The 24,708-nt window shown below is 47.2% G+C and overlaps 1 protein-coding gene across 1 annotated transcript in view; it reads left to right on the plus strand.

Moving 5' to 3' along the window:
- Nucleotides 1-2,948: 2,948 nt before the first annotated feature.
- The window catches only part of ABTB3 (ankyrin repeat and BTB domain containing 3), a 275,713-nt gene continuing 253,953 nt past the window's right edge, over nt 2,949-24,708 (plus strand). Inside the window, exon 1 of the mRNA XM_063134567.1 lies at nt 2,949-4,266. Within this exon, the coding sequence (XP_062990637.1) occupies nt 2,991-4,266 (1,276 nt within the window). The 5' untranslated portion in view covers nt 2,949-2,990. The remainder of the gene's footprint in view (nt 4,267-24,708) is intronic.

Raw genomic sequence — 24,708 nt, forward strand, 5'->3', positions numbered from 1 at the left:
GGAGGGATCAACAACTTCCCTTTCACCTCAGGCAGCAAAACATCTTGGGCCGGCCCTACTACTGGGCTCTTTCTTTTGTTAATGGACTGCCTCCTGTATGGGTGAGCTCTGGCAGGCTTACCTATGGCAGTAGAAGGCTGGTGTAAACAGTCACTCTGCTTCTCTCTTTTATATATTCATAAGCCCCTTACACAGAATTGACACAGACTGTACTTCATTGCATAAACCCACATGACCAAGGGTGCTGCTGGCCCTGCCCCCAAGATTGCACAGTTCCCCCTGTCCCCACGATCCACATGTTAGTTTGTTTACTTACTGTAAAACTAATAAACCACTCCACATCAGGAGATATCAGAGCAGTGTACAATGAATTAAAACAAAAAGTGCAAAAAACCCTAACCAAACCGCAATTACAGTAAAAATAAACAGATCAATAAAACATGAATTTACTCATGCTCTCCTGAAAAGAAAAGTCTCCAGCAAACACTGAAATTGTGTAGATACATGCCTGATCGCTGCTGGAAAGGCATGGCGTAGGATAAGAGACACCACACTCAAAGCACTGCTCCCGCTGGAGTGTGGATGTCTCAGAAGGGGAAGTTGTAGCCCTGACTGCACAGGGGGATGCTCAACACATTGAGGTCCGGGACAGAGCCAAGAGAAGCCATGCCACTTGATTGCATGGAGATCACTTGCTTTACACATGAAGGGGACTTGTATCTCTTGCACTTCATGGCCATTTGGCTTCTTTCCTTCTTTTTCTCTACACCTACACAAACACACAACGTGCATCTAACAAACAAGCCTTACACAACAAGAAATGTGTTTATTCATTCATTCTATGTCACCATCAATGTGTGCGGCACTTTACAGAGTAGAGGGGCAGATCCCTGCCCCCATAAGAGCTTACAATCTAACATTCTGGATATACATGTGTTGGATTGCACTGTCACATCTCTAGTCTCTTCATCGCATTATTTACATCAACCTTCTTCAGCCTGGAGCCTTTCAGATGTGTTAGACTACCACTTCCATCATTCCCACCCAGCACATCCATTGTCTTGGACACATTGCTTTGGATACAGCACAGCTGTTATATTTGACAAAGGTGTTGGGTTACCATTAGCCATGCTGGCTGGGGATGCTGGGAACAATTGTCCAAAGTTAGGGAAGGCTGGTTTACAATAGCCTTTCCGGTCCATCCCCAAATGGAAAAGAAGAAAAGTACTGCCCTTCTCTGCCGCCCCTGGAATGCATGGAGAATGCATGGCTCAGTGTGATAAGGGCACATGCTTTGCATGCAGAAGGTCTCAGGTTCAATCCCTGGCTTCTCCAGGTAGGGTGAAGAAAGGAATCCTGCTTGAAACCCTGGAGAGTTGCTGCTGCCAGTCAGTGTCAACAGTACTAGGCTAGATGGACCAAGGGTCTGACTCAGTATAAGGCAGCTTCCTATGGAGTTGGCTGGGGGAGATTAAGCCATGATGAACCATCAGGAGCGACTGACATAATTCTGATTTGCATGTCCCCCATTTGGGGCTCCCCGGCCCCCAAAGGGCTGAACTATGCAGAACAGCTGGGCTATACTGTGGATACCCCAAAGGGCTAATGTCTGACACCCAGACTCCAAAGGAATGGACAATTGCAGCAGCAGCAGCAGCAAAAGAGTTCCACAGGTTGGGAGCATGAGACCTTCTTAGTTCATCTGGCGCTGGCGTGCCCGGTCTGGCACACATCCATTATTCTGCACCATCGCCGTCCTTCTCGTTTCCTGGCACATGTTGCTACGCCATCTGGGCTCGCTCCTTCCTTCCTTCCCGGTGGAAACGAGGCCTGCTCACTTTGCGCCCCCCCCGCCCCACCTGCACCGCTTCAACCCCGAACATACAATTTAAACGAGAGGCAAAGCGCTCAGCCGGACCGCAGCTCCTCACCTGCCCAGAAGATGCCCACCCACCCCGAACTGTCTTCGGGCTCCTATTCCCGGCGGCAAATTAAAGAAAGAAAAAGAAAAGGGCGGCTGGAACAGAAATGCCCTGTGCAACTTCATCTGCAGCTGCTGTAGCTTAAAAAGAAACAAATCTCGGATTCTAATTTTATTTTGACTACCTGCTTCAGAAAAATAGACGCAAGCCTGACATTGCTGGGAGGGAGCTGGTGTTCCCAGCGCAAGCCGCCGCCGCCGCTCATTCCTGGGAGCCTTCTAACAGCCCGACGCCTATTTTGGATCGGCTAAATTTATCCTGCGGGTTTCTTTTCCCTTCCTTCGCTTTTAGCGAAGAAACGCCAAAAAACGCAATCGCCAGAGCGGGACCGAGGGACTGACAGAGCAAAAACAACAGACCAGGCAAGCCCACCGCCCAGTGCCTACTAACACGTTCCGTCTCCCCCACCCCAACCAAAAATAAAACAAAATACACCACGGAATTTAGGAGGAGGAGAAAAAGACTGACCGGGAGTCTGTGGATCCCCCCGACGAGCCCTTAAAAAACTGACGCTTCTCCTCCGCCGTCGCAAACGGAGTGTGAGGGGCGGGGCGAAGGAAAAGGTAGCAATGCAACTCACAACAGCACCCCCCATTGGTCCTCTGCCTGCCTGTTTTGCATAGCCCCGCCTCCTCCCCCCTCCTCCCTCGCCTTCTTTGGTTAGTTTGGGTTTGCGGACTAGTGCAGTGCAGGAGCCCGAGAACTGAGGAAGAAGGAGCGCGGAGGGGCCGCTGCCGCTTCTCCTCCTCCGAACTGGGGGGAAACCGAGGGACGCGGGCTGCGACGGCTTCGCCTTCCGTCCTCCTGCCAACGCCAACCGGGCCCGGGGATGCTCTTCCTGGCGGCGAGGCGGCTGTGAGCGACGCGCGGTGCCGAACGAGGCAGCTTGCGAAGCGCCGTCCGGGCGAGGAGAAGAGCAGCAGCAGCCGGGCTCCGGCGCCAGCCTCGTCTCGCGCTCCTCCTCTCTTCCGAAAAGTTTTCCCTGTTGGTGCAGCATGAAGTGCAGCGATGGCAAGGAGAGGTAAGACGGTGGTGAGGACGCTGGAAGATCTGACGCTGGACTCGGGTTATGGTGGCGCGGCGGACTCGGTCCGCTCCTCCAACTTGTCCCTGTGCTGCTCCGATTCCCCCCACGCGGCTTACCCCTATGGAGGAAACGGCTGGCAGGCGCAGCAGCAGCAGCAGCAACAGCAGCAGCATCTAACTGGCTCCATGCACAGTCGACACAACAGCTTCGACACCGTCAACACTGTCCTGGTGGAAGACTCCGAAGGGCTGGACTGCTCCGGGCAGCACTGTTCCAGGCTGCTGCCTGACCTTGACGAGGTCCCCTGGAGCTTGGACGAGGTGGAGGCGCTCCTGCTGCTGCAGCGCAAGGAGTCCAGGGGGCTGGGGGTGGCCGCCGCCGCCAGCTCCAGCAGCGCCAACAGCTCCACCACCCTGAGCAGCAGCAGCGGCGGCGGCGGCGGCGGCGGCGGCCCGCCTTCCAAAGATGCCTTGGCCCGGCTCTCAGCTTTGGTCAGCCGGGCACTGGTCCGCCTGGCCCGGGAGGCGCAGAGGCTGAGCCTGCGCTTCGCCAAATGCACCAAGTACGAGGTGCAGAGCGCCATGGAGATCGTCTTGGGTTGGAGCCTGGCGTCCAGCTGCACGGCGGCCGCGCTGGGCGCCCTGTCGCTCTACAACATGAGCAGCAGCGGCGGCGACCGCTTCAGCCGGGGCAAGTCGACCCGATGTGGCCTCACCTTCTCGGTGGGCAAGTTCTACCGCTGGATGGTGGACAGCCGGGTGGCCGTGCGCATCCACGAGCACGCCGCCATCTACCTGACCGCCTGCGTGGAGAACCTCTTCCGAGAGATCTACGGCAGGGTCCAGCAGCTCGGCGCTTTGGCGCCGCCGCCGCCACAGCAACACCTCCACCACCATCACCAGACACAACAGCAGCAGCAGCAGCCGCCGCAGCAGCACCCAAACAACCCCGCTCAGCAGCAACCGCCGCCGCTGCCGCCCCACCACCACAGGGGCCCGTGCTCTAGCACCGGCTCTGGCGCTACCTCTGCTGTTCTGCCTCCTCCTCCTGCAGCTGCTGCAGACAACAAGGACAGGGAGAGTAACAGCAGCGGCAGCAACGCCACCTCCGCGGCCACCACTGCCGCCGCCGCCGCCGCCGCCAACGACGCGCCAAAGTTTACGCTCGAGTCTCTGGAGCAGACGGTCAACAACGACTCGGAGCTCTGGGGGCTGCTACAAGCCTACCAGCACCTCATCTGCGGGAAAAACGCCAGCGGTGAGTCAGGCAGGCGCTGCGCAGGGCCCTGCCCACCTGTTGTTGTAGTGCCAGGGAGGGAGGGAGGGAGGGAAGAGGGCTTTACGCGCTGGCTGGCTGGCTGGCTGACCGGCGTGCAGCCCAGCCCTGCCCAGCCCGGCGAGATGTGGTGCGCGCTGCGCCTCCGAGGGCCAGAGAAGGGAAAGGAGACACACACGCGAGTGCGCACAGGCACGGGGAGGGGGGAAGTCCTTTGACCAAGCGTCTTACTGGTGACGAAAAACTCAAGCTATGACTTGCACTGAAGCAGTGCCTGCAAGTTTGGCTGCCACTCCTGTGCACAGTGACTTGGGAGTAACTCACGAGTAACTCTGTGCACGGTGATCCCGGAGTAGCCATTAGTCTGTTGCCTGAAACCGACCAAAAGCGGCTTGTGGCATCTTCAGGACTAACAGATTTATTATGACAGGGGGACACTGCTGCCCTCCTAATATCTTTGGATCACAAATCCCATGATCCCTGACAACTGGGCATGTTGGTTGGGGCTGATGGGAGTCCAACAACATCTCATTCACTAGCCCTGGATTATGGTAGAAGCCACCCACAAAATGGCACCCTCCTACTGTGTTGTACTACAAGTCCCATCAACATCAGACAGCAAGGCCATGCTGCCTGAGGATGATGGGAATAGTAATCCAACACATCTAGATGGGGGGCAAGTTGAGGAAGGCTCATGGGGCTAAATGCATCTGATGAAATGGACTCTTGTCCATGAAAGCTTATGCCGTATTAAATCTTTCCGCTAAACAGAAGATGCCACAAGACTTTTCTGTTTCTTTTACTTGGGAGTCAGCTACATTGAACTCAGTGGGACTGAACTGACTGGATGCAGCACAACCTGCTTTCATAAAAATGTATGGCATTCTATTTCGTGGGAAATTTTGGAGTTCTTCGGTGGCCTTCTTGGAAGGTGGAGCCTGTTGTGATATTATTTCTCATTTCCACTGCTCATTCATGTTATTGAAGCTAATGTTAGATCAACAGTGAATTGACTTGACTTTATGTGTCCTTATCCATAACAATGGAATGACAAGCAGGCTGCCCCTCCATGAAACTTGATGACAGAAATCCAACAGGTGAATTGCTGCCTATCACTGAATCTCCATGCAGGGAAAAGGTGTACCTGTTGAATTTCAGCCTGACAAAATGGTTAAATAAGAAGGTGGCAACTTTCACTGAATTGCCTGTAGTGGTGGCAATTGCTGTACTGTGTGCCTTCCGCTAATACTTAGGGTAGTGGGAAGTTGTGATGTTCTCTGGCCAAGGCTATTTCCTGTGTGGTGCTGTAGAAGGCTGTGGGCTTATGGCCACTGCTGGTGGTACTGATGGAAAGAGATGTACCTTGTGTCCGTTTCTGGTGGAGAGCTGTGTTCCCTGGTTGGCTTTGGAGAAGACTGTACTGTAGAAAGACATGTTACATGCAGAGCTGTTGGAGGGTGCTAGGGAAGGCTGCATCCTCTGATAGTATCAGTGTTGGAGAGGGTGGTCCTGCAGGCCTCTTCAGTGGAGAGATGCATACCTTGCGGGGCCAGTGTCGAGGAGGAAGGTTGTGCAAACTGTGCTCAAAAGGCTAAGGATTGTATGCTATTCCAAGACGTCACTTGCACAGTGCTGAAGGAAGGGGCATGCTTTGCTTCTGGTTATGTCCATGTTTGTACCCCCTCCAGTTGCTTGTAACAGAAAATGTTATACCCGGTGCTAAACTCTAGCACTTTCAAGAATTATACACCCAAGTGCAAGCTTTCCTAACCTGGCTCTCCGGATGTGTTGGACTACAACCTCTACCACCCCAGTAGATGTGGATTATGGGAGTTGTAGTCCAACACATCTGAAGGATGCCAGGTTGAGGATGGCTGCCTAAGTGGTCCTGAAAGGTTGCGTCTTGCCAGACACTGAGAAATACTGTGCCCTTGTAGTGTGCATGGCTGCACTCCATGCTCACCTGCTGAGGATGGTAATGGGGAAGTTTTCCCCTGGCAGGCCAGTACCCAGGAGAGCTATGCTCTTGTTCCCTTAGGAATTCTGGAAGATGGCTCTATCTGTGTTCACTTCTTCCCTGACTCACGAAGGTGACTTTCTTCATCTTCCCGATTCTTTCCTTCTATATTCCTTTCATCCTTTGACTTACATTGTCAAAGGGTGAAAGCAAATGCCTGCAAACCTGATTATTAGAGCCCACCATGCCTCTTCTTCTCAGTCTCTCTCAAAGCTTCTGCCGGGGGAGCAGATGATGGGGGAGGTGGGCTGCACCAAACCCCACAAGACATTGCAAGCTTCCCAGGTGTGCTGCAGCCAACCAGGAGCAGCAGGTTACACGCCACACACAAAAAGTGGGACTCTGTGGTGAGAAGGAGCTTACTCTCAGGTTATCAGAGCCTTTGCGCAAATGGTTCCAGAATAGCGTGGGCCGTCACTGATGAATCTTTATCGGTACTCCCTGAGTTGATTCACAGAAGCTCTCTTTTGTTAGTGAGGTAATTGCAGAAGAACTTCATGCTCCCTCTAGCCACGTTTTTTTCTCACTGGCACACTTAGGTCATTTTGGACCCTGGGTTTGATGGTCTTATGGGGGCAGGCTCTTTAGAGGGCAATGTGTAGTACTTTCATTTCTTCAAATGTGGAAAGTGAGCCTTGCTGTGTTTGGGGCCCTCTGACTCGTTCTGCCAATTTGGCATCCCTTAAAAGCACCACTGGTTTTCCCTGCTGTGACAGTTGCCACATCCCCCTGCCAGCCAATTTGGAAGCGCACGCTCCTTGACTTGACCCGTCTGGCAAGCATACAGCTTACAATGGGGGATGGAAGCAGGCCCATAACACAGTTCAGGTAAAGCACCCCCGTTGACAGTATCCCTGAATGGATACTAGAAAAAGGTGTCCTGTGCATTCAAAACTGCATTACAGGCTTTTGCCACATGTAGGCAAACAGCACCTGTTCACTAACCTGCAGGGTGAAATCCCTATAAAGTCAACTCCGTCTTCTTAGGGTGCAATCCTGTGCATCTCTGGACAGAAAAAAGTCCTACAGCTCCCAGCATACCCCAGCCAGCATCTAAACATTTGACCATGCCTTTAGTGGCTCAGCAGTTCCTTTGGGCAAGAGGCTGTCGCTGCCTGCAGATTTAGGCTTGAGGCAATTATGAATATGCCTCAGCATCACTACCTTGGCATGCCAGCTTCCTGGATCCTTCTCAATTTGAGAGTGCTTGGTGGGGTTTATCTGCGTGGAGGGATCATTCTTTTAAAATCAATACAAGTCTATAGTCTCCATACAAGTCTTTCTTTTCCTTCTACCTTTCCATAGTTTTAGTGGAACACAAAGAGCCCCAGGATCTGAGATTTGACATCAACCTCTCTTGCTGAAGTTTGACCCTCTTTCCATCTAACCACCCCCTTTCCCACAGATCCCCAGGCATCTGTGTATGAAGCACTTTGCTGTCAGATAGCCATAAGGTTTTAATCATATAGATCTAGGGAGATGGAGTGGGAGAGGACGTGGGGACCAGAGTTTTTCTTGTGCGTCTCCCCAATTGCGTGCAGTTTTATCAGGGACCAGTGGAGGACGTGTGGGGGTGGGTAGGTGGGTGAGTTTCTAACATTCCTGTCGTTGGCTTTCCTGTAGGTGTGTGAGTATAAGGACGCCTCCCCCCCCCCATTATGTCCCTCCCCTTGCACTACCTCAGAACTGCAGCAACAACAGATTGGGAGGGAGGAAGAGAGCTAGTGGGCATTGGGGAGATAGATTTACAGGGGGTGGCTATCTCTGGACATTATTTACAATAACATCTGCAGTGAACTTCACAACAGAGTGTTTGGCTGAGTGGCTCTGTTTTTTCTCCATGTATATTTTTCAAAGAGGCTTCCTTCTCATATGTTTGGGCTGCATATTGTATATATATATATATATATATATATATATATATATATATACACACACTTCAAAAGCCTTTGTTTTTCCACAGGAAATGGTAGAAGTATAACTGAAGCGCTCTCCCCCTCCCTCCCCCCTCTCTCTCTGCGTGAGAGAGAGACAGAAAGAGAGAGAGAGAGAGAGAAGAAATAAAACTTAGTTATGTATGCAGTGGTTTGGCCAGCTAGCTTCTGCATGGTGAGACTCTTTCATGTCACTGCTTGTTTACTGAAAGCTTGAGGCAGAAGATGCAACAAAGATGATGCATCAACTTCCCTGGGATAGAATAATTATTATTATTATCATCATCATCATCATCATCATCTTAAAAAGTGACCACAATGCTTCAGCTCCCTTGACAACACATCTCCTCAGAAATGGAAATGTATTATGTTATTCATATACATGCATAGCACAGGTAAAAAGAATGGAGCGAGGCTGTGGCACCGTGTGAGCGTTCAATGGGATCTGACTATTTGCTTTATTATGTGTTTCTCCTTCTCCGAGAGAATCAAACTCTGTTATAAGCTTGGAGACGAAACTAAAATCAAAACAACCCAAGACACAGAACATTGGGATCAAGGGAACTAAATGGACGCAGCTGTCTAGAATCTCCTTCGCTTTGTTAGCCTGTTCATACTACCTGTTATTTTAAGACACTTTTAAAGGACACAGAATGATATTTTACCAGAAGTGTGTGTGTGTGTTGCGGGGTGGGGTGGTGGGGTGTTGAACTGTTTAACGTATGTATGTTGCATTTGTTTTCCTTTCTGTCTTTTATTCCGTTATATTTGAATCTATTTCAACAAGAGTTTTGTATGGTTGTGCATATAGTTCACAAGCAAAGTAACAAAGAGTGGGTTATTGCATTTGCCCATATTAATCCTTTACTACCTTTTACTTTTCCATCCCTTCCATTCTCTTCCCAACTGCTGAAATTTAGTGAAAGCTCATTGGAGCATTGACATATATACTGTTGCCTATTAATCTCTAAAGCACTGTGCACAGACAGTGCTTGGCACTGGGTGTGTGTATTTAAAGTCTCTCCATTCTGTACCACTCTCCTAATGTTCTGTCATACTCTAGTGCACAGGTGGGCAACTTGTGGTCCTTCAGATCTTCTGACCTACAAACCCCATCACCCCCAACTATCGGCTAAGCTGGCTAGGGCTGATGGGAGTTGCAGTCCAAAACGTTTGGAGGGCTAGAAGTTGCCTGCCCATGCTCTAGTGTGACTAAGGCCTTAGCTAGACCAGGATTGTCCCGGGGTCATCCCTGTTCATGTAAATGACACACACGCTATCCCGGGAGCAGGCAGGGATGACCCCGGGACGATCCTGGGATAAAGTGTAGGTCTAGCTAAGGCCTAAGAAACAGTACTTGGAGCCATCTGGCTGAGTTCTCAATGACTCCCATTGAGTTCTATGGAACAAGAACTAAACAAGCAGCAAACCTGAGACAAAATGGAAAGGAGGCAAAGCTTGCTTCTCATGTAAGGATCACCATGGCAAGGTTTGACGGTGTCTCTTAGTTCAAGATGTTACTTTCTCCAGTTGTAAGTAAATGTGCAGCACATGGGAACAACACGTGATGGAGCAAAACATGCTCAGCCTCCCTGACACTGGATGGCAACACCAGAGCAGGGCTTCAATGATGGATGGAAAGATGAGGTGTGGGGCAGAAGGAGTGAAGAGTTGCATAAGCTCCAGAATTCCTCATCCCTGCACTCCCTATCAAATTTGATCGGTCTTTAGTTAGAGTGTGAAATAATAATCAACATTTGTGTGATATAAAACAATAATAACCAATTCAAGCAGGATACAAGGCAAATAAATAAATAGCAGTAAACTAATAATTAGGCCTTATAGCACCTGTCTCCCACTGAATAATACAGAATAGGCAGAGGGAGGCAAGGCCAGTGCAGTGTTTTTTGGGGGGAGGGATTATTCGGTTCCCAAATCATGGCTAACGCTGTACTGTACCTAATGGGAAGGTATGTCTTTGGCTACCTGCAAACGTCTGCCTCCTAGAGGTGAGCCTTCCAGATCAATAGCCTACAGGCATTTCCGCCCTATTGGCTACTGCCCCATCTGGCCATATGACTGGCTGTTACAGCTTCTTCACCTCTCTCCCCCTGTCCCAAAATGTGCACCCGTTACCCCGTCCAGCTGCGCTGGGCAGGGCAGGAGCAGTGTTGCCTTCTTCCTGCTATTTTTCCAAGAGGATGACTTTCACACTCTGCATGCAGAGATGGTCCTCCAAGGCTCAGCTGGCACCTGCTTCTGGCATTCTATTCACTTTGCTCCCCAGCTAAAATAAGATTCCTTCCTTTGCTTGCAGACAGGTTTGACATAGCCCATTGGTCACGGTCTGGGTCCTTGAACTGAGCTGCTGTAAACTGTGCCAAATACCCAGTGATGTAGTGGAGCCAGGATTCATAGGGATGCACTGCCAGCACTGTTTGATGAGCAAGGACAACGGCATCAGCTGCCATCCCCTCAGGCTTCCCTGTTTCCTCTAGCTGTAATCCTCACAGTCACTGGGGGAAATGGATTTTCCCAGCAATCATATATTTTTCTGAGTTGTAATGTGAGGTATTTTGGAGTGGCTTGGTCTTCAATGGGTGATTGAGACCTACTAGCTTTACAAGAGACCTGCTTCTGGTGGAGACAAAAATAGCTAGAACTGGTTTGCTGATATGGATCAACACAGCTGCTGGGATTTTTTGATTCTCCTTGGGGACATGGTTATGGGGGCTGTCAGGATGAGCACCTGCACTTCCAAATTTAGCATGATACCCCTGCAAATACCAGTTATGCTGGTCACAAGCAGTGTAGAGCAACATATACTCAGAACTCCACTAGATATACCAGCTGGTATTTGAACACTGGCTGCCTATTCGCTACCAGGCCAAGTTTAAGGTGCTGGTACTAGTGTACAAAGCCCTAAACAACTTGGGACCAGGTTACTTGAGAGAGCACCTTCTCTTTTACCAAGCTGTCCAGTCACTGGGGGCATCTGAGGGCATGCTCCTGGTGTTTACACGTGGACTTATGGTCCAATTGGAGTCCACCAGGAGAAGAGCCTTCAGTGTGGTGGCCCCCATCCTATGGAGTTCCCTGCCTTTGGAGGACAGGCAGGTGCTAACATTGTATTGCTTTCGGCGCCTCCTGAAAACGTTGTTTCAGGAAGCTTTCCATGAATGACTGGCTATGGTTTTATCTGAACTTTGTTCTTTAAAAAATGTAATTTTTAATGGTGTTTTTATTCTATTTGGTCACCACTCTGAAATCTTTGGATTGGGAGTGGTATATAAATAATGTAAACAAATAAAATAAATAAACTCTTCCGAGTAAGCACTGGTGTACATCAGAGCAGAAAAGGAACGGGATGCCTGTACAATTGTGCAGTTTAAAAAAAATGCAGTGAAAGTGCAGACTGCTGAACTTTGACAAAAAACACAGAGAGAGCAAATGTTTGGAAATGGGATCTAGATGGAGTGAAGGAGGGATGGAATGCACTGGAGGTGGAATTGGGGGATGAACCTGGGAGTTGATCCCCGAGTGGGCAGGTAATGTGGAGGAGGAGGAGATGGCCGTGGGAACTGCAGTTTAGTAAAACTGAGGCCAGCTGGTGTTCATGCGGATGTTTGGCTAGTCACGTGGTCCAGGCAAAGATGAAGGAAGAGAACAGGTTTTGAGGAAGCGCAGGAATGGACAAGAAGGCGAAAGTGAATTGGTCTCAACATCTCTATTGTGCAAAGGCCTCCTTTTGTCATGTCTTCAGTGAAGAGTATTGTTTGCCAGTTTTAGAGACCCATGGGTATATTAATGGCTACAGCTGATTTCAGGGTGGTGATAGGATGACCATATGAAAAGGAGGACAGGGCGCCTGCACCTTTAACAGTTGTACTGAAAAGGGAATTTCAGCAGGTATCATTGTTATTCATGCAGCACCTGGTGAAATTCCTTCTTCATCACAACAATTAAAGCTGCAAGAGTCCTGCTGTCCTTTGTATCTGGTCATGCGAGGCAGGGCTCCTACAGCTTTAACTGTTGTGATGAAGAGGGAATTTCATACAATGCATACAAATGACACCTGATGAATTTCCCTTTCCTATACAACTGTTAAAGATAACAGGAGCCCTGTCCTCCTTTCCATATGGTCACCCTATAGTAGCACTTCAGACTACTACTATGGGGTAGGGAACATGTTGCTTTTTTCAGCTTTTGAGCTGTTTATATTGTGGCACTTCTCTGCTAACTTACATAGCTTTGCAAAATGCTACATTCCAGTGCTTTGCAAAATGTCATATAATTATTAGCATTGACTATATAATAGGTGCTGTACACCACATTTTCATGGTTTATCAGCCATTTGATTGGCTGTTAAATATAGATAGATAGATAGATGCCATGGGTGTCTTTGTCCTCAATCAAGCCAAGTGTTACAACTCCAGTTGGAAGTTTTGTTTGTGTAAGGGTGATAGTATGGGATTTGTTCATTTGCAGCACGTTTGTTTGGGTTTGTTCTTATGACATCCCTGCCCCCCACACCTGAGAACAGGTCTCCTGAAAATAAAATGCTAATTTTGCATACTAGTGTTGTTTCGACTACTGGGTCTGATGACTGTGTCTTAGTGTTTGGGGGAGCACAAAATGGTCTGAGGAGACTTTGTGCTGTGGTGCAGTAGTTAAAGCTAAACAGGATTGAGTGCAGTAGAGCTCTGGATGACAGAACATCCAAAAAGAAGATTGGGTTATAAGAGAAACCAATAAACAAATAAATAATACCCTGTCTGTTTGCTTACTTCAGCAATTTTATAGCTGCAGGAAAACTAGGGCAAGGCTAGAGAACAATGCCATTGTCATTATTTAGGTTGAATAAGAATACAGCGAACTGTGAGAACGATAGAGCTAAAAGGTGCTTTAAGGCTGCAATAATGGGAGAAGGTCCCACTGAACTCAATGGGATTTACCTCTGAGTTAGGGTGACCATATGGAAAGGAGGACAGGTCTCCTGTATCTTTAACAGTTGTATTGAAAAGGGAATTTCAGCAGGTGTCATTTTTATGCATGCAGCACCTGGTGAAATTCCCTCTTCATCACAGCAGTTAAAGCTGCAGGAGCTGTATTAGAGTGACCAGATACAAAAGAGGGCAGGAGGGCTCCTGCAGCTTTAACTGTTGGGATGAAGAGGGAATTTCACCAGGTGCTGCATACATACAAATGGCACCTGCTGAAATTCCTTTTCTACACAACTGCTAAAGATACAGGAGCTCTGTCCTCCTTTCCAAGTACACATGTATAGGATTGTGCTGTAAAATAATTCTAGTATCATCCTCTCTGGACCACTATGGGAAGGGTGGTCTAACCTTTTCCTCCAGTGCTTGGCTCTTGATGACCCACCACAACACACACACACACACACAAAACAAGTGGCCCTGCTGAAAGTAATTATGCAAATCCCCCTGGAATGTCACCAGTGCACATGGGGTGAGTTCACACGACATGACAACCCACCCTGGTAAACAAACTAGGCAGTGTGGGTTGTTTGCGGTATAACCTATGGTGAGCCCAACAGACCATTGGGCTTACCATGGCTTGTGCACTCCCTCGTTCCCCGCTCTGGGACTTTGCCGCAGAACCCATCTTGTCTGCCCGTCCTGTTCTCCTCCACACTGTGACCCTGGTTTTGTTCTGCATGCTTTTCCCCCCGGGTTCTGACATTTGAGCAAAAATATGCCTTGCTTTGCCTTGCCTATTGACTTGTATGTTTCAGATGTCAAAGGGGAGGAACTGCAGTATAAGAACCTAAGAAGAGCCATGCTGGATCAGACCAAGGGCCCATCTAAGCCAGCACTCTGTTCACACAGTGGCCAACCAGTTGTCGACCAGGGAGCAACAGCACCCTCCCACCCATGTTCCCCAGCTACCTGCCTCTGATACTGGAGGTAGCACATAGCCATCAGGACTAGTAGCCATTGATGGCCTTCTCTTCCAGGAATGCTATCAATGGCTACTTTGGACAGTTCTGATGAGGTGCTCTTTGCTTCCTGTAGCAAAGTGTCTTTGGCTGTGAAAATGTGCGCAGATGTGAAAAACCCCATTCCATGAGCTTCCTTCCACACAAGCCACTCAGGATGTAAGCCCCTGTATTATTCAAACAGTTATGCCAAAATTAAATTAAAATTTTCATTTAAAAAACCCAGTTAATATTTAAAGCACAGTATGATTGGAGCAGAGATTGATAGTGGCACTGGCAGGATTTGCACTTCCAAAAGAAGAGGGGGGCTAAAATCTCTCGTGTTCTTCCAGCGTCCTCGTCGTGCCAATTTCTGTACGAGTTGCGCAAATAAAGCGTGTGGACTTGGGTCTGCAAATGCACAGCCTGAAAAATGGCACCTCCTGCTTTTCTTGTCAAATGATTTCCCATCCATTGAGCCAGACTGCTAAGGAAATGCAATAGATTGTTTCCTGTCGCTTCACCTTGACAGAGCCAAAATGATTCTTCACATGAGTAAAGGGCTTCGTTAGCTCTTCAGTCAAATATCAGCCTGGGCAGCTTATTTAAAAGAAATCCTCTGCTTTGTTCAGAACATCTCATCAGAATTGTCCAAAGGATCTAAGGCCTCCAAATAGCCGTTCCGTCGCTTGCCTAAAGCGGCCTGCTCCAATTGCACTTGGAGCAGCGAAAAACTAGATTCGTTATGTAAGGTGAGGCAGGAGAACGGCCTCCCTCCCCCTCCTCCTCATGTGCTTAGGTACGCCTTTTAAGAGGGAAACTGGGGAGTGGCCTGTCGAAATGTGGGAGTGGTGGAGCTGTAAAAAATTATTCACCACCGCAAAAGGAGGAGAAGTAATTTCATGTTGCCTCGGGCTCTCAGGCTGTGCAGTTTGTTCAGTATTTAGAAGAACTATTGGACAGAAAGCGGAAAAAAAAAACCTTCGAGGCTCGGTTTCCAAATAGCATAATCAAGGAGCAGGTGAGCCATTGTAGTCAGGATGTTGTAAAGTGGCCTTCCCCTCCAGACATGTTGGACTGCAAGTCCCATCCCTATCCAGCCAGCAGGGCCTTTGATGATGGGGGTTGTGGTCCAACACATCAGGAGGGCACCAAGTTGCAGATGGCTGTAGTAGCAAAGCAATTCTGAAACTGCCTGCTAGGTTACCCTCTCCACACCCAAGTGCTGTGCCTGACCATAAAGATGTTCAAAGCATAAATGCATTTAAGGCACAATCCTTTGCAAGTTTAAGAAGAAGAAAGTCCTACAATTCCCAGCCAGCAATGACTAGCCTGGGAATGCTGGGAGATGTAAGACTTTTTCCCCCTAAACTGGCATAGGATTGCACCCTTAGTCACAGGTTCTCACTGGAATCAACTCTAGGTCAGCACAAGAGCACATGCTTTTGTATGCAGGAGGTCTCAGACCTTGGTACCTCCAGACCCTGGAGAGCTGCTCCTAGTCAGAGTAGGCAATAATGGTCTGATCAGTGGTCTTCAATTCATCCAGACCCAAAACCCACCTTGGATTCCTAACCTTCAACATGGGACCTACTTTCACAATTGCCTAACATGCTGGCATCAGGTTTGCCGCAACCCATCTGAACTGATCTTGTGACTCCCTTTTGGGTCGCAACCCACTGGTTGAAGACCACTGGTCTAGATCAACGTTTCCCCAACCAGGGTCCCTCTTGAAGTTTTGGCCTGCAACTCTCATCAGCCCCAGCCAGTATAGCTAATGGCCAAGGATTGTGGGAGCTGTGGTCCAAAATATATGGAGGGACCCAGGTTGGGGAAGGCTGGTCGAGATGGACAGTCACTGGGCTGATTGTTGCTCACCTCTGTGTACTCTCATTCATCATTGACCTTTTGCTCTTAGGCCTGTTAAGCATGGCAGTCTTTGCCTCTTAAGGTATGTTGGTTGCTAGGATTGCAAGTAAGTCTAAGACAAGGGGATTCATTGATAGCTACTGCTGCCTGTAATGGATGTGTGGCCCTCCCCATGACATTGGACTCCAATTTAAGAACATGAGAAGAGCCATGCTGGATCAGTCCAGCATCTAGTCCAGCATTCTGTTCCCACAGTGGCCAACCAGCTGTTGACCAGGAGCCCACAAGCCAGACATAGGTGCAACAGCACCCTCCTGCCCATGTTCCCCAGCAACAGGTGTACATATGCATACTGTCTCTAAGACTGGAAATCACATAGAGCCATCAGGACTAGAAGTCATGGGAAGCCTTATTTTCCATGAATTTATCCAGTCCCCTTTTAAAGCCATCCAAATTGGTGGCCGTCACTAGATCTTGTGGTTGTGAATTCCAATTTGACTATGCGCTGTGTGAAGAAGGACTTACTGTTATCTGTCCTGAATCTCCCACCAATCAGCTTCATAGGATGACCTCTTTGGTTTCTAGTATTATGGGAGAGGGAGAAAAATGTTGCCCTATCCGTGTTCTCCACATCTTGCATAATTTTGTACACCTCCATCATGTCTCCCCTTACTTGGCTTTGTTCCAAGCTAAACAATCCCAGCTGTTGTAACCAGCTCTTATAGGGGAGATGCCCCAGCCTGTTGATCATTTAGTTGCCCTTCCATCAGCCCCAGCCAGAATGGCCAATGGTCAGGGATGATGGGAGTTGTAGTCCATCAACATGTGGAGGGCCACCGATTCCCTGCTCGTGGACTATACCATTTTTAGGGGGAAGAAGGCATTTGAGGAGATCTCTCCCAGATGTCAGGTTGCAAGTTCCTGAAATACAGTCTGCTTCCTCCCTCCCACCTTCAGCTTTCCAAAGCTTCTCTCCTGCCTGGGTTGGGAAATCCATCCAGAAGGAGAAGGCAGTTAGATGGACCTTCCTACAGAGGTATGGGATGTTGTTATACAAGATTTTGGGTCCAGACAGCCTTCACCAAACTAGCTGATAATGGGTTGCGTCTAAAGAGTGAAAAACAAGGTTTGTGTTTGCTTGTTTGACCCTGTCTTTGAAGAGCCTTCTGAATTTTAGCAAAATCAGCATAAAATTATGCAGGAGCATGCAGCTGCATTATAAATCAAGTGTGTGTTACACAGTGCAATTCAAAACACAGTCAGAGCAGGTTGGAAGAAGTGGACTTTTATTCATGGAGTTGTTCTTTTCTTACTTCCATTTCTTTCTCTTTTTTAACAACTGTCAAATGCACCATTGAAAAATGTCCCTTTCAGGGCAGTTCCAGACACAATGTTTTGAACCTGGAAGCTAAATTCTGAGTGCAAAATAGATGAGGTAGCCAGGAATGGCCTTATCAAAAATCAATGTGAAGCCGTCATTTTAGGCAATACATTCCAGACGGGACACCATTTCCATGACTCCAACTCAGCTCTGTTTATAACATGGGTTCTGTAGCCCTCCAGATATTATTGGACTAAACTTCCTGACTCCTGGCCATTGGCCATGCTGCCTGGGGCTGATGGGAGCTGGGATTTTGAGGGCCACAGCTTTTTTAAAAAAATATTTAGGGTGACCAAAGGAAAAGGAAGAAATGGCTCCTGTATCTTTAACAGTTGTATTGAAAAGGGAATTTCAGCAGGTGTCATTTGTAGGCATGCAGCACCTGGTGAAATTCCTTCTTTATCACAACAGTTAAAGCTGCAGGAGCCCTGCCCTCTTGACCAGATATAAAAGAGGGCAGGGTTCCTGCAATTTTAACTGTTGTGATAAAGAAGGAATTTCACCAGGTGCTGCATGCCTACAAATGATACCTGCTGAAATCCCCTTTGCAGTACAACTGTTAAAGATACAGGAGCCCCGTGCACCTTTCCATAGGGTCACCTTATCAAATAGGCTTGAGCAAAACACCCTCAGTGGGCCTCCTGTTTAGTAAGGCTACTTTCTCTCCACCATTGCCGTCAGCTGTTGTTGCTCATTGTTGCTTCTGCTAGCTTGCTTGATAGGCAGTGAGACAAACAGGCAGTGTCATCTGCTCCTCCTTTTCACCACTACCACCGACTCGGCCAGAGCGAGAGGCAGGTAAACAAGCAAGTTGCAACGATTAAGGGGTGCCCACCCATGCCTACCCTCTGGTACTGGCCTTGCATATATCCCCCACAGCGAGGTGTCATGTTGTCTCTTGCATGAACCAAAAGTGCATCTCCCCACATTCTTTTCGTATATATTAAAACTTTGACTGATAGGAATGGGGCAAAATCCTTCTCCAGTGTACTTTTCGTTGTAGATCATGGTACGAAGGACATTGTCACCTGCAGAGCAATAAACAATGACCTGGTTTACATGATCACCATGGCATAAAGTAGCCATGGTGGCTTGTTTAAGCCGCACCAGCACCCTTTGGCTAATTACCCATCCAGGTGCAGCTTGTTGTTTTTCCCGAAATCGGGCGGCATGGCTTATTTGAGGGGGAAACGACTCTCCAATAACCCATGTCCTGTTGTTGGATTATATGAGGGCTGTTTCCCCCCTCAAACAAGTCATTCTGCCCATGTTTGGACATCACAACAAGCCATGCCTGGGCAGGTAATTAGACTAATAGTATGCGCTGGCATATGCTGCAGCTTAAACAAGCCACCATGGCTTGTTTAAGCCACAGTGATTGTGCAAACTGGATCAATGTCCCTAAATTTCAGCCACTTGCCATTTTCAGTTTTCTTTCTGTCAGCAAATAGGTGGGAGGACAGATGTGACCCCAAGAAATCTATTTGATTTTTGTTGTTGGGGTGTTGTTCTTTTTTGTCCCAGCCAAAGTAGCATGTTGGGGTAAAAAAAGAAATCCCAACAAAAATTCATCTGGTGAAGTGGATTTGAAAACAAAAAAGAGCCTGGAACAGGAACCCCCCCCCCGCCCAGAGTTGTTAAATTTTGTCATGGGGGGAGGGGGTTCTTTGTTCTAGCCAATGTTAACATCTTGGCAGAGGGAATGTCCCTGGGGTGGGGGTGGTTTCAAACAGAAACTGATCCAGGGAAGCAGATGCAACCGTGCGTTCTTCTGACTTGAACAGACATGGATCAGCTTTTGGGACATTTCACTTCCTGGAGAGACTTCTGAATTTGGCTTAGGGCAGTAAAATGTCTCAAACTGTTTGTGTAAGTTTTTTTATTGTTCCTGCCCATGGGGGTGCTAAAATATATATCCCTTCTTTCAATTACAATTTTTCAGGGCATCTTATACAGCATTTTTTTATTAGCATTAATATACTGCCTTATCTCTTAAAAAGCCATCAAGGTGATGTACAACTATTTACAACAAAACCATAGTTCAATAAAAACAAGGACATAAAAATGGTGAAATCATGAAAACACACATTTTAAAAGGCTAAATTGAAAAGATGTGTCTTTACACCCTTTCTAACATACATGTATCTTCGTCCTCCCCCATCACACAAGGGGCGGAAGCACGAATCACTTTCCTTTGCGTCCCGTGTAACTTTGTCTAATGTGAAACATAGACGTGGGCTTTTGTAAGACTTAGGCCGTCTTAGGCTAGACCTAAGGTTTATCCCAGGATTGTCCTGGGGTCAAACCTGTTCATCTAAGTGCCACACAGGGCATCCAGCACTCAGGCAGGGACGAACCTGGGATGATCCTGAGATAAACCATAGGTCTAGCTACGGTCTTACTCTTGCGCCAGCCAATGCGACCTGAGCCTTTGTCCTTACTACCCATTATTGAGGGATTTTCTCTGTCTGCTACCTTACTCTTCAATAACTCATCCTTCCTTGGATTTCTAACAGGGAGTCTTAATAAAATAAAGAAGTAAAGACTCCTTTTGTGTAATTTTCCGCAGAATGTTTTTAAGATTCTCACAGTGGATCTCATTGTACTATTATGGACATGCATCCTACTTCCAACAGGGTTCCAGTGCTCCCCCAGGGTTCTGCTCTATAGTTTATGGGATATTTATACATATATACATGGTGAGCATAAGATGGGGGTGTTCACAGCATTAACGCTCCAACAGATTCATGTTTCTAGGGAACTGTTAGCACCACAAGATTCCTGCAGAGAGCAAAGCTAGCTCTCTCCACCTCCTTTTCAGAACTGGTTGAAGCACTGACTAACTTCCTGCTACACAAACAGACCTCACTTTCCCCCTTCCTCTAGTCTAGCGGTGGAAGAAAGTTGAGTCATCTCCGCCTATCACCTTTGCCTTCTTGGCCTATCCGAGCTTTCATGTGTTACTGGCTCTCAATGGTCTTTTGTCAGTTCTTAAGAAACATTGGCTCAGGGCACCCACAATTGATAGTGCGTCTTACAGAAATCATAAGAGTCAAGAATTACAGCATTGAAAGGGATCCTGAATCTCTTTGCAAACAAAGGCATTAGGCTGTAAGGGACCCCTGAAAGGTCATTTCGACTAACCCCAAACCTATCACACTACTAATTGTGGAACAGCTGGAACTCAAACACATTCAGTAACATGGGCAGCCTTCCCTAACCTGGTGTCCTTCAGATGTGTTGGACTGCAAATCCCATCATTCCCAGCCAGTAAAGGCCATGGTATGGGATGTATGGAAAGGAAGGAGTAGTCTACTGGGGTGTGGAGTTCATGCATGTTGCAATAGAGTCAAGATGCTTCTGCCCCACTCTTAGAGTTTTAAATTCTAGACACTTGCGGGAGGGTCCTGGAACATAAAGAACTCCAGCGCATGCATGTGTATATGCATGAACAGTGTTCGAAAGCTGTCCCCAACATTATGTCACCAAAGCAAAATGGGGACAGCGTTTTACTGGAGACGGCTTCACTAAAATAGGGACTGTTGTCTGGTAAATAACAGCCATTGGAACATATAAACGTTCCCTTGGATAACTCTTTGTTTTATTTAAGCTTAAGGATGTTCATTGGGAGAAGATTTGAAAGCTTATTCTAGAAACAACCCCACCCCAACCTACCTTATTGATACCATCAAGATGTGTTGGACTACAGCTCCCAGCTGTAGAGGGATGCTTGGAGTTGTAGTCCAATATATCTGGAAGGCTCCAGGTTGGAGAAGGGTACTTTAGGTGATTATGGTAGCAACTTGAGAATTGCATAATAATATCTGTTAAAGCTGAATTCAAATCCAAACTCAAGCACATGTGCCTTTGTAGGTTTGTCTTTAAATACCTCTCTTGTTTTACCAGAACTAGAAACACGAGAGGTGGATGATTAGCATCCCCCCCACTCCCAAAATCAACAACTGCTGAGCCACTTCCAACGCAGCGCAGAGAGGATTGGCAAATACTTCAAGGGCTGAGAAACACTTCCTTTGCTAAGAGGCTGCCAAATGTTTCAGCAGCATCAAGAAGCTAACAATTATAGAATGTTGGTTTGTGAATTTGAAGCAAAATACAGAGGACAATTTAAAAAAAAAAACCCATGATGGAGACTATTTTTTATGCCAACCCATGTCACAATGCAGGTGAGGTGGGGAATAATGGAAAAGAATTGGTCAATTTTTATTGGTAATTCTTTATGTGGCCTGAAGACAGAATGATCGTATGTAGAATTATAGAATAGTAGAGTTGGAAGGGGCCTATAAGACCATCGAGTCCAACCCCCTGCTCAATGCAGGAATCCATATTAAAGCCTACCTGACAGATGGTTGTCCAGCTGCCTCTTGAATGCCTCTAGTGTGGGAGAGCCCACAACCTTCCATTGTCGTACTGCTCTAACGGTCAGGAAGTTTTTCCTGATGTCCAGCCGGAATCTGGCTTCCTTTAACTTGAGCCCGTTATTCCGTGTCCTGCACTCTGGGAGGATCGAGAAGAGATCCTGGCCCTCCTCTGTGTGACAGCCTTTTAAGTATCTGAAGAGTGCTCTCATGTCTCCCCTCAATCTTCTCTTCTCCAGGCTAAACATGCCCAGTTCTTTCAGTCTCTCCTCATAGGGATTTGTTTCCAGACCCCTGATCATCCTTGTTGCCCTCCTCTGAACACGCTCCAGCTTGTCTGCGTCCTTCTTGAAGTGTGGAGCCCAGAACTGGATGCAATACTAAAGATAAATGTACTAAATGTACTAAAGATACAATCCTATGCGCACTTACCTGTGAGTAAGCCTCATTGTAGCCTTCCCCAACCTGATGCCCTCCAGATGTTTTGGATGACAACTCCCAGCATTCTTGATTATTGACCATGTTGGCTGATGGGAGATGAAGTCAAAAACATCTGTAGGGCAGCATGTTGGGGAATACAGTTGGACTTATTTCTTGTTAAACTGGCTGCCCAAGTTGAAATTATGGTTCAGAAAAGCTGTTGATTGACTAGACAATAGCCACAAAACCTGCTTTCTTTCATTGTTTTTCCTTTAAAAATCCTTCTGTGTTAATTCAAGTGCATTTTCCCCTTGTTGATACTTTGTCTTGTGCTAGAATGGCAAGGGTGGGATAGAATCAATATTACGCATACAAACTAGGTCTTTATTTTTACTTTTCAGAACCTTTCCCTCCCCTAGCTTAGAACTTAGGAAAATCCACTTAGGAACTAGTAGCATCTATCCCACATGACCCTTTAGGGAGCACAAAAATGAGGAGCTATTAGATTGTTTTTAAGTTCTCTGGTTCCCACTCAGCAACCATGAACTTGGATAAAAATACAGGATTATAGCATGTATGTGGATGCATCCTAGGTAAGTGTATATGGCATACACCTGGTGCAGGTGTCCATGAACTAGCAGAAAAGGGAGGTGGCTCACTTTAGAACATCAGAACATAAGAAGAGCCGTACTGGATCAGACCAAGGGTCCATCTAGTCCAGCACTCTGTTCACACAGTGGCCAACCAGCTGTTGACCAGGGACCCACAAGCAGTACATGGCGCAACAGCACCCTCTCACCCATGTTCCCCAGCAAATGGTCTATATAGGCATATTGCCTCTGATACTGGTGGTAGCACATAGCCATCAGGACTAGTAGCCATTGATAGCCTTCTCCTCCAAGACTATATCCAACCCCCTTTTAAAGACACTTTAGGCTTGAACCTCTAAAAAGAGAGTTATGAGTACCTTAAAAATGCTATATTGTAGGCATAGACCCATTATTAAGTGTGTATATTACATTCTACTTTACTTGAGATGGTTGTCCAAATTTTAAAAAAATCACACTAACGTCTCGTTGTAATAAATGGGAATCAATTAGCCAGAACCAACATGTTCTATTGATTTCAATGGTACTTGAGAATGACTGTCTTTCTCAAGTACCATTTGAATGGATTTGGGGCCATATTTACATCTAAGCTACACACCCAAGTTCCAAGGATCTGTAATGGGACTAGCACTTTTTAACTTGTTCATAAATGATCTGGAATTACAGATGAACAGTTAGGATGGTTAAAACAAAAAAGGAGATCCAAAAGGATCTCTTCAAAGTAGGGGAATAGGCATGGAAAAATGGCAAATGCAGTTCAGTGTAACCAAGTGTAAAGTGATACACAACGAGGCAAAAAAAAAAAAGTCTAAGTTTACGTATACACTGAGGATGAATCTAAGGGTGATGACTAATCAGAAATCTGATCTTGGGACTGTGGAGCATAACTCAATAAAAATGCCAACCCAGTGTGTGGCTGCAGTGAAAAAAAAGGTAAATTCCATGTTGGGGGTTATTAGGAAAGGAATTTGAATTTCAAATAAAATTGATAATATCATAATGCCTTTTTACAAATCTTGGTGCAATCAGACTTGCAATTAGTTCTGTTCACCACATCCCAAAAAACGATGTTTTAGATCTGGAAAAAGTACAGAAAAACAGCAACCAAAACGATCAAGGGGTTGCAGAAACTCCCCTATAAAGAGAGGTTACAATATCTGGGTCTTTTCAGCTTAATGAAAGGTGAGTAAAGGGGCTGTATAAAATTGTTCATAGTGTGGAAAAAGTAGATAGGGGGACATTTTTCTCCCTCTGTCCTAATACTAGAACCTGGAATCATCCCATGAAGCTGACTGGTGGGAGATTTAGGACAGAATTCACTTCGACAAGATGTAGTGATGGCCATCAAGAGGAAAAGCTTTAAAAAGGGAGTAGACAAATTCATGGAGGATAAGGGTATTAACGGCTACTACTCATGATGGTTATATATTCGCTCCAGTATTGGAGTTGGTTTACCTCTCAGTGCTGGTTACTGGGGAATGTGAGCGGGAGGATGCTATTGCACTCATGTCCTACTTTGTGGGCTTTCCATGAGGGCATCTGATGCCACTGTGTGAACAAAATGCTGGACTAAACAGCCTTATCAAGGGCCTCAGCTAGACCCTTTTGTTATTGCGCAATGGAGGGGGTGAAGATCCCGCAAGCGATATTTTTATTGCGAGATCTCCCCCTCTGTTCACATGCGGCGAGCGACGACCTCAGAGGGAGAGGCGTCGCGCCCACCATTTTGTTTTTGTTTTAAAGAGACAGGAGCGCATGAATGCTCGTGCACAAAAGGTAAATCCTTTTTTAAAAAAAATCACTGCTCCCCCCACCCCACCCCCGATGGGCGCAGAGCTCCTGAGGAGCTCTGCGCCCTATGTGCGGGTCCTGGCTCCT

The sequence above is a fragment of the Elgaria multicarinata genome, chromosome 9, assembly GCF_023053635.1.
Source record: "Elgaria multicarinata webbii isolate HBS135686 ecotype San Diego chromosome 9, rElgMul1.1.pri, whole genome shotgun sequence".
In the NCBI taxonomy this organism is placed as follows: Eukaryota; Metazoa; Chordata; class Lepidosauria; order Squamata; family Anguidae; genus Elgaria; species Elgaria multicarinata.